The following is an 11,002-nucleotide window of genomic DNA, read 5'->3' on the forward strand; positions in this document are numbered from 1 at the left end:
TCTCGGACAATGATTGTTAGATGAGCTTGGATACTCTAAAGGAAAAGATGGTTATGACACCAATCCTAGTATTTCTAGATTGGAAAAAGGAATTTCATGTGCATGTGGATGCATCTTGCATAGAGTTGGGAGTCATCTTAACTCAACTAGGGGCGAGAGATATTGATCACCTGAATGCCTTCGCCAATTGAAAACTATCTAAGGTAGAGAAGAACAATTCAACCAAAGAGCAAGAAGGATTGGCCATGGTTTATGCACTATAAAAATTCAAGCATTATTTGCTTGGTGTGCACTTTAATATGTACATGGACCATTCTTCTTTGAAGTACCTGGTAAATAAGGCTGTGTTGAGGGGGGAAATCTGTAGATGGTTGCTCCTTTTCTAGGAGTATGATTTTGAGGTGATAGTTAAGCCCGAGAGATTAAATGCTATACCAGATCACCTCTCTTAGATCGAGAATGGCGAAGAGCCCACAAATATTGATGAAGGTTTACCTAACATTTAGCTATTTGTTGTCAGGGTTGTGGATGAGAATTTTACAGACATTATTCATATTCTATCTACTAGCGTAGCTCCTCAAGGATATACGACACAATAAAAGAAGGAATTAGTTGTCTGACCTACAGATTTTTCCGTGATTGAAGGACAATTATATAAGATGGGGTCGGATGAAGTTCTACATCGATATGTGCCTGAATATGAGAGATACAATATTCTAGTTGAAGTGCATGGTGGTGTCATTGAAGGACACTATGCAAGCAAGGAAACTATGCAGGAGATCATACGAGAAGGATTATGGTGGCTTATGAAACATAAAGATTCTAAGGAGTACTGTAGTGTGTTCAATGTGTGTCAAAGAATCAGAAGGCCATGGCGAAAGGATGAACTCCCATTAAATCCACAAGTCATGCTACAAACATTTTATAAATGGGAAATTGACTTCGTTCGACCTATTCAGCCACCAGGGAAGAAGACGGGAGCACATTATATTATCACCGAAACAAACTACTTACCTAGATGGGTTGAGGCACAACCTATGAAGGATTGTAGCGCGGACACTACTGTGTAGTTTATATTCGATTTTATTTAGTCAAGGTTTGGATTTGCAAATATTTTGATGAGTGACATAGGTTCACACTTCCCGAATAAAACAATTACAGCCTTAACATAAGATTTGAATATGTACCATCAGAAGAGTACACCAAATCACCCCCAAGCAAGATCTTAGAGAATTCCCTAAGAAAGTTCTACAATGTTAATAGGAATGATTAGGATGTATGCATACTGAAGGTTATATGGGAATATACGACGACTTGTAAGAAATTGATTGGGAAAACACCATTTCGACTAGTTTATGGATAAGAAGTAGTGATTACGATGGAATACATAGTGCCTAGCCTCAGGATTGTCATAGTAATCGAGATGGAAGATCGTGATGTAATGGAGGAACACCTAGTGCATCTACTTGCATTAGAGGAAGACCACTTTTTGGCTAGATTTCATCAACAAGTGCAAAAAGCTAGAGAAAAGGTGTGAAATGATCTTCACATTAAGAAACACACTTTCAAGAATGGTGATTTGGTCTTGATGTATCATAGAAAGTTTACCAAATTTCCAGAGAAGTTTCAGATGCATCGCCTAGGACCATATTTGATTAAGGATATTTCAGATCGTGGCGCAGTTCAACTCACGAAGCTGAATGAGGAAGTGTTTCCTGGCAAGATTAATGGGAGTAGATTGAAGGTTTACAGGGATGATTCCACCCCTGCACAATGACTACATGAAAATAAGAAAGTCTTAGTGCTTCTGGTAGTTGAAAGAGAGCACAGGACTATAAACTACCATGTCGAGGAAAAAAATTATCGAAGAAGGAAGGTTGAGTGATGTTTTGAAAGATGGTGCAGGTGGAATTTTCGATGAGGTAGCTAAGCCATAAGGAAGGGTCCCACGTAGCCTGCCCAGAAAGTGACTATTGGAACAACTAAAGCTAATTTGACAGGGAATTTTCCATTAAAAGGAGCAGGGGAAATGCATTTAAGGTGAAAATCAGGAAAGATATACCACCAAATTCGCATTTATGAGGAAGATCTGAGGGGGAAAAGATAGTTTAAATTTGAATTGGGTTATAAATATCACATCCCATTCCACATTTGGACACTTTTCTTCTTGAGAATTTGTTATGTGTTTTTGTGCTTAAAGAGTCGAGTCTGGTGCTCCATGTCTGGTTACCTGAGTTGGGAGGAAGTTAAGAAAGATATTTTGAAGAGAGGATTAGGGATCATCATGACTGCAACACCACCAGTCCATGCTACAACACCCAAGTGACTGAGGCCAAAGCATACTACCTCCATGGCAGGAGAGAAAAATTAGAAAAAGCCGCAATAGACCCCAATTTGGAAATTGCCATGGAAAATTCCAACCGAGTAAAGAAAGAATGGAAAAATGGATAAAAATAAGTAGCCAATAGAGCCACAGGACTTGGGTGAAGAAGAGTTGAATGAGGGGTTTGAGCATATCAGCACAGAAGGATCAAAGCCAATATCTTGGTTGCTATCATATATGCCAGCGGGGAAGCCAACCTCAAAAGTGAATAATGATCCGGACTTTGTCAAATTTAAGGTATCTACACCATTGCTGCTGGAGGAAGTACCTCTTGAAGGTGAATTGTTGGCCAGGGTACCCCAGATCTACATGGAAGATTGGGATTTTGGCAACCATGAGAAATTTCCATATCTAGAACCTAGCAAGTATCTGAAGGCAGTCTACTATGAGGAGGCAGGCCTCACAAGACTTGAACTAATGAAATGGGAGGCCGATATTAAGTGTGCGGGATTGCTAAACTTGTTGTACATCCCACACTTTAGCTGAAGCATCATTAACACTATGTGTGTGTGCCAGTTGTTGGCGTTGGTCCATGATGGGTACAGAGAATCACATTATTTTCCTATCAAGGTGCGAACCCTGCAGATGATTTTGTGGGGAAGTCGCTAGAGAAAAAGCTCACAGATCAAATGAAGAGTGACTTTGGATTAATTAAGAAGTCTGGATACACCATTAGCTCTATCAACGATGAGGCTGTGCATTTTTTCGCCGCCATCTTGGTAGGAAAGATCATGAGGAAAAATGCATGGCCTCATCGTTCCACTACACGTGGCTCTTATTGTTGACATCGATGATAACTTGGAGGACACCGGCTGATTCATAGTTCCCCACTACGGATCCAGAGTATTTTGAGGCTACCAAATCTGCCTCACTGTGGGCAAAAAAGGACTGTGCCCGTGTGATAAAAAATAATATTTTCTAGGTATTATTTGAAATGGGTCTATGAATGGTGATCAACCAAAAGCCAAGGTTGTCACCGAGGCTATTCATGGAATATAGGTGCATCACTAACTTCAAGGCCAATTTCCACCATGTGTATATCTGCGCAAGGCATGATTTGACAAAGACTTGGATGACGTTGTCATTTTTGGTCACTGAGGAAGACATCACCCAGTTGTCCTTCAATGGCCACTCAATTGGCTCCTTCTGAAAAACATTATAGAGGGGATAGCAGGGACTAGTAAAGATGCACTGAAGGAAAAGAAGAAGGTGGCCATCGACCTAGAAAAGAATACTGCACAGGAACCCAAGCATGAGCAAGAAAAAGAAAAACATACAGAAGAACTTGACCAGGGTGGTGAAGACCCCTATGTAGACCCAAAGGATGTTGATTCTCCATTTATTCTCAAATGATGGGAGAAGACCAATGTGGGAGATGAACGTAAGAAGCACAAATCTGATAAGTCCACTGGTCTAGAAGCCATGGTCCTCACTGAGGGGGACCTTGATGAAATTGGGGATACTGTCAGGTCCGCGATGAAAGATATATGGGGCCACATTGAAGAGAAGTACTAGTCGACGAAGGTCCAAGAGGGCCTCAAAGAATTTTAGGCTTAGGCGAGACAGGTTCAAATGAGCCAGGTTCAAGCGAGTTGATCTCAAGCAAGTGTGGAACCAACGACATTGAGCAGTGTGCCGTCAGTACAACTTTAGAGCTCCGTGTTGTACCCTTTCCTGATGTATATTTACACCCGAATAATGTCGAAGAGAGGGAGAGAGTGCAGTCACTTAAGAATGTGAGTATTAACCTTGCGGAACTCACTCTGTACACATTACATGAGCTATACCAGGGTGTAGCAGATGAGCGTAAGGTGCGAGAGAAATGGGCTTTCGTGGCGATGATAGATGTGAAGGTCACTAGTCAGCAAATGTGCTATGAAAATCACAAATCTCCCAATATCGCGATGAGGTAGCTGCAAGAAGGGCATAGCTGGAGCAATCCATTTCCAGAGTATGTAGTGAGCTTGCAGAGCTCCAAATTCAGTATAAGGCTACTTCTGAAGACAAATTGCAGTAGTTGGCGGATGCATTCAGAGAGTCGAATGTGTAGGTGGATAAGGTTTGTTTTGATCTCCATATGAAAATTACTAAGCTTCAAATGAATTTACATCCCACTAGGCCACCAGTGATCTGAGAACATTGCCAGGCTACCATAAGAATGGACAGGGGAAATCTTGACGCTGGACTGTAGCCAATTGTTTGAAGAAACTCTCGAACTGTGGGCCTCACTATAGGAGGAAACTCAGGTGAAAAATAAGAAACCGCAATATGATGAGATTAAGGCAACAACGTGCACCTTAGCACCTGTGTAACAGTTCGACTGGATTTTAAGAAGGGACCTCCCGGCAAGCACAGATCAAGGATTTGCACAAGAAAATGCATATTATCCTTACATAGATGCAATCATGGGAAGAAGAGGTAGGGAAACTCTCACAGACTCTGGAAGGCATGCTCAAAAGTATGCAACAAACACAACAAACAATCGTCTTAGCAGCAGAAGGATCGACTACATAGAAGTTGGCCAAAGAAGTTCGACAGGCAGCAGTGCAATGCATGGAGGCACTTCACCCAGTGAAGTCTTCATTTAGTATATTGAAAGAAAATATAAAGAGCATTCCAGTAGACTGAATTAAGGATGAGTCACATCTCTGTGTTGGGGGTTTGTTGGGATGGGGTTCCCTTGGTCCAATTTTGATAAGATATTGTAAAGTCACCACATTTTGAGGAGAGGAGTGTGAGTAGTGCATGTCACTAGTAGTCAAGGGGTTTTAGGAAGGTCAAATCCCCTTAGTTTTTGTATTATTTTGAGATCTGCCCATGGTTTGCAGACCATGCCAGTATTGTAATAGGGAAAAATCATATAAAGGGGTGTCTTAGCAAGTCTAAGAAAATCAGTCAGTCAGATTTGATATTTTTTGAGTATGTAAGCGTAAAATATTTTCTGTAATTAGGCAAAGGGGAAGTATCATGTAGCTGTGTACAACGTTGGTAAGTCTGTAGATGAGTGCATGGGCCCCTATAGCTATTTGCACAGGGTTTGAATGTATATGTATTGAATATCTGGAATATTAAAAGAATATCTGAAGCAAAACTATGTCTGAACTAGATATTTATGTCTTTTCTATATTTATGCTCAATTGAATGTAATTTATGTGTATTATTGTCTTATTTACTCTGTAAATATTTGGGACTACAATTATCTATTATTTTATGCATGATTAGACCCTTAGGTGAAGCTCATAACTCTATTTAAGTGGAAATTTCCTTAAGTTTGGGGATTTCAAGGATAAGGGTTGATGAAGGTCAGATCAGGCCTGAAACTAAATAAATGCCTTAACCCCACATCACATAGCCTTCTAGACGTAAAAACCTAGTTCTAGCATCCCCCAATATTGCCTTGGGTGAGACTGTAGCTTGCGTTAAGTGGGTTGTTGCCGAAAGGGCCAGGAGTGTAGGGTTTTGTTGGTTAGCGTAGCTAACTTTGAACCTAGGTCTAAGCCCCCTCAAGCTAACAAGGAATAATATGGACTAAATATTTCAGCCTATCTATGTACCATTAGGCTAACTTGCTAACGATCAACCCAGGGAACTAGGTGTGTAATGCAAGGTCACAACTCTATGACCAACACCACCCTCCCTAATTTGGGAAGTAGACATCAACACATGTGCCAACCAGATGTCCTCCCAGGCATTTTGTATCACATAAGATGCATCCTCAAGTCTCTTCCCAACATATTTTGTTAACGAAATTAGTAATATCAACCAAACCAAACATGCTTCTCAAATATTCAAACTTCTTATTAGGAAGAGACTTTGTTAAAACATCAACTACCTATTCATTGATCAGAACATATTATAGCTTCACCATCCCATCTCGTACAAAACTTCTAATATAGTGGTACTTATTGTTGATATGCTTTGTCCTTGCATGAAACATGCGATCTTCATGCATCTTAATGATGCTTTGATTATCATAATTTATCACAGTAGGACTTAGAGGTTTCTCAAACAAATCTAGCAGAAGCTTCCTTAACCATACAACCTGCTTTCCTACTTCACATGTAGCCACATACTTAACTTCAACACTACTTAAATAAACATGATCTTGTTTTCTACTCATCCATGAAATTATCGTAGATCCCAAACTAAAACATCCAACAATAGTGCTTCTTCCATCGGTCTCATTTCCACCCTAATCAGAATCTGGAAAACCTATTAGCTTGACTTCCTTGGTATCATACTTTAGGTAGTGATGAATAGTACCTCATAGATATATCAATATATGCTTGGTAGCTATCGAATGATCATGACAAGGCTCCAACTAAAATTGACTACGATGTTTACAAAAAAACATATATCTAGCCTAATGTTTACTAGATACATTAGAGAACTCACAAACTTTTGATAGGAGGTAGGATCTACGATACTTGAGTAAGATATTCCAACTTATTGAGATTGGTGATCATGGGAGTATTTCGTGCGCTTAGAATCCATCATACTGAATTTTTGCAACAACTTAATTATATACTTTCCTTGCCCCAAATAAATCTCCCTAGGTTTCTGCTTTACTTCCAAACCTAGGAAATAATGCATTAGACCCAGATCCTTCATCTTAAATTCGACTGCCAACATCTTCTTACATTCTCGTATCCTTCATTCTACACCTACAATAAATAGATCATCGACATATAGTATAATAATGTCTGGCTCATTATCCGCAACCTTGATATAGAGATTTGGATTAACATAAGTTTTGATGAACCCAATTCTTAGAAGGTATGCATCCATTCTTGCATACCAAGCCTTAGGAGTTTGCTTCAAACCATATAGGGCCTTCTTGAGTCTACAAACATGTGTCTTTGCTATTTATTCAAAGCCTTCAGGTTGTTCAATGTATAATTATTTATCTATGGTCCCATTCATAAATGTTTTTTTTACGTAAATTTGATGGATATTCCATCCCATTGTTGCAACCAAGGAAACCAAAGATCTTATAGTAGTACATCTTGCAGTAGGTGTAAAGGTTTCTTCATAGTATATTCCTTCCTTTTGAGAGAAACCCCTTGCAATGAATCTAGCTTTGTACTTGTCTATTCTTCCATCAAAAGTGTGCTTGATCTTCTAGATCCATTTAGAGGTGACAATTGAATTGTCACTTGGTCTGGGAATGATAAATTTCCAAACCCCATTATTCATGATGGATTGATATTCTTCCTGCATAGCATTGTTCCATACTTCTTGATAAGAAACTTCCTAAAATGTAGTTAGTTCAACTTTTATTAGTTTTTTTGTCTATGAGGCATATCCAAAATATATTTTTTGTCTTTTGATTTCTCTAAAAGTTCCTTTCGTAATTCCGTGTCCTTCATCATCTTCAAGAATAGATTTTAACTAATTTGGCCTCTTCCTTGTGTCGAGTATGATCACAGGTTGAATAGGCTCACTTGTTCCTTCTTCTTCTTCTTGGTTTGTATATAATAAGATTTTCATCATGCTCTTATTCTTTGAATAGTGGTATGTCTTCGTCATCAAAATCCATATGAATAACTTTGTATCTCTTGTAGGTATGATTTTCATCAAATATAATGTCCCTTCTTATTTCAATATTCCTTTCTTCCTTGATGTAGATTATATATATGCCTTTGAAGAAATACTGTAGCCAACAAAAAACCCTTTAATGATTGTAGAATAAAGCTTCTTTCATTTTTCCTTTGGAATATGGATATAAGTGGGACATCCAAAGATTCAAAGATGGTCCACACATGGATTTATTCCAGTGAATGCTTCTTCGAACATCATATTATTGAGGATTCTATGAGGACTTATATTTTGTGTATAAAAAATAGTAATTGAGATTATCCCCATACAATTTTAGGAATATATTGATAAAAAAATCATTGTTCGTATACATTCTTCAAGTGTTCTATTATTCCTCTCTGTAACTCCATTTTGTTAGGGATTGTAGGGAATAATGATATTCCTATTAATTCTTACTTATTTGCGATATGAAATTATCTCTTTTGAAGAGTATTCTCCACCATTATCAGATCTCAAAGCCTTTATTCTTCTTTTAGTTATGGTGTCTACTTTAGACCTAAATTCCTTGAATTTTCCAAATACTTCATCCTTTGTTTTGAGTAGACAGAGCCATGTCTTTCTAGAGTGATCATAGATGAACATTATATAATAGAGATGAACTCTAAGTTATTTGTCATACATAGGCCCACACACATCTAAATGGATAAGTTCCAATATTTATTTAGACCTTGTTTCACTGCTTGTAAATGGTTTCCATGTATTCTTTCCCAAGGCACATCCCTTGGATATTCCTTCACAATCTTATTTAATATTTGGAATTCCATTTACCAAATTTTTGAGAGATGGAAAAACCTTTAATGTAAATTTCCATATCTTCTATGCCACATTTCAATGGGATTGATTTCCATGTGAACTAGGGCTTGAGTAGATGGTGTTAATACTATACATAAACTTCCTTCACGAATTCCAATAACTCTAGCTCTATCAATGATTGAATCTTTATCCCAAGCCAAAACCTTTCCATCTACAAAATAAACTCTATCACCTTTATCTTCTAAGAAAGAAATTGAAAGTAAATTATTTTTCAAACCTGGAACATAGAGTATATTGTTGAGATGTAGCTTTGTTCCATTGTCCAGCTTCAAAGAGGTTGATCCCAGGCCTTCAAAAACGTTTCTTTTGTTGTCTCCCAATTCCACTGCATGAGAATATTATTCCTTTGATAGAGTGTGAAGTTTTTTTTTGTCTCTTGTCATGTGTCTTGATGCTCCACTATCAATAGTCCATGCACTTTCATCATTGAGTGAACTTGTGAGTGTAGTCAAAAACCCTTTGCTTTTGACCTTATTGAATAAGTTGTAGATGGTTCTTTTGATCCATCTTCCTACAATATTGAATCCCATTTTCAATTATCTTATCATAGAGGGAGTAGCCCTTTCTTTCAAGCAAACATGGTGATCTCAAATCTTTCTTGACCTTAACTCTGATACCATGTTGAGAAATAAATGCTAGTAGAGTTAGGGTTATATTTATCTTTCTTGATAATTACTTGTGAATTATGTTGGCTTCTTTTATATCTTTATTATATATCTTTTATGAAGAAATTACCAAATTACGTGTGTATGAAGATCACAAGAACAAGAGACACAAGATGTAGGCATTATGTCAGGGAAAAACCCATATCTAGGGGAAAACCCAGTAAAACTTCTTCCTTTAGTAGTTAAGACAAGATAATACAAGACTCTTAAACCTAGACATAGTCCTCCAACCACCAAGTAAACCATTCCTTCCAAAAAATTCGATCTAGATCTTTGACCTTGCAGCAATAACACTTCGACCCAAAAAATCCAAAATTTCAACCTTCTAGCAGCAGAATCTTTGACCCAACACTTTCAAAATTTTGACCCTCCCAGCAACAGAACTTTGATCTAGCAAATATCCCAGTAAATTCGCATAAAAGTGAGAGAGAGAGAGAGAGAGAGAGAGAGAGAGAGAGAGAGAGAGAGAGAGAGAGAGAGAGAGAGAGATAGACTAGAAACTTCGACTTGTACTTCTTCCTTCTTCCCCTAGAACTTCACATTTTTTCTACACTTCCTTGATGTGTATCGAACTTGTTGAGTTGATGTCCAAATATATCGAAATTATCTTGTATATATAGTCTCTTATGTGGGTCGAATTGTCCTCTTGTAGGGCGACCACATGAGATTAGGGTTGACATGGTGTGGAGGTGATAAAATACATTTTTGACTGAACAATAATTCTTTTTACATGATACAAAAGCCCAAGAAGGGTCACATTAAATGGACACTGACTCTAATGACTTATTATAAAACACAGAATTCAAAAATGGGTACTTTGATCTATAAAATGATGACCTAAGCATGAAACGCATGCTTGAATAAGTCATTGTAGTAATAATAAAAAAATATTTTTGATTCTTTGACTCAAATATAAATATGAAAACCGAACCTAGTTACATTCTTCAACATCAAAGAGATACTATGATGACAAAGAAAAGGAATTCTATGATATGAAAATGGGATCTATCACTGATGAGGAGTACACTAGCATATTTTTGGAGTTATTGAGATATGTGCCTTAACTCCATGAGGAGAAGGCCAAGATTCAAATATTCATCAGTGGGTTTCTGATAGCATTCAAGGGCATGATCGAATTTGATGAGCCTAGATCATTGGAGGAGCCCATCCGAAAGCTAAAAGAGTGTTATGAGCAATCAAATCACAGATCTGAGACTAAGCGGGACTGGAAAGGTAATGATAAGAATAAAGGAAAATGTGACAAGAAGAGAACAATACCTTAATATACAAGTAACAAAGAGAATGTAACACTGCATAAGAAGTTCAATGCATCTAACAAAGGATAGGGATTTTGGTCTGAGCAGAACAAGGGTGATGATAAGAAGCCCTTACCGTGTTGGAATTTTGGAGGAGAGAATTGCAGGAGAGATTATCCATAGCATAAAAGTAGTAGACCGCATATTTATAGTGCACTGGAGGCGCAAACAGTGGAGGATGTTTGATAGAGTATTCCTTGGATCTATGCAGCATTGGATAATAGGTA

At 37.9% G+C, this 11,002-nt stretch overlaps 1 protein-coding gene across 1 annotated transcript; it reads left to right on the top strand.

Moving 5' to 3' along the window:
* The first annotated feature begins 659 nt into the window (after positions 1 to 659).
* Positions 660 to 1,070, top strand: LOC149193170 (uncharacterized). Its single transcript, XM_089407231.1, has one exon. It carries the CDS (start codon positions 660 to 662, stop codon positions 1,068 to 1,070), a length of 411 nt encoding a protein of 136 aa, XP_089263357.1.
* Positions 1,071 to 11,002: the final 9,932 nt, after the last annotated feature.

The sequence above is a fragment of the Pinus tabuliformis genome, chromosome 2_2, assembly GCF_031772625.1.
Source record: "Pinus tabuliformis cultivar Carrire ecotype Pingquan chromosome 2_2, CPIR1, whole genome shotgun sequence".
NCBI lineage: Eukaryota > Viridiplantae > Streptophyta > Pinopsida > Pinales > Pinaceae > Pinus > Pinus tabuliformis.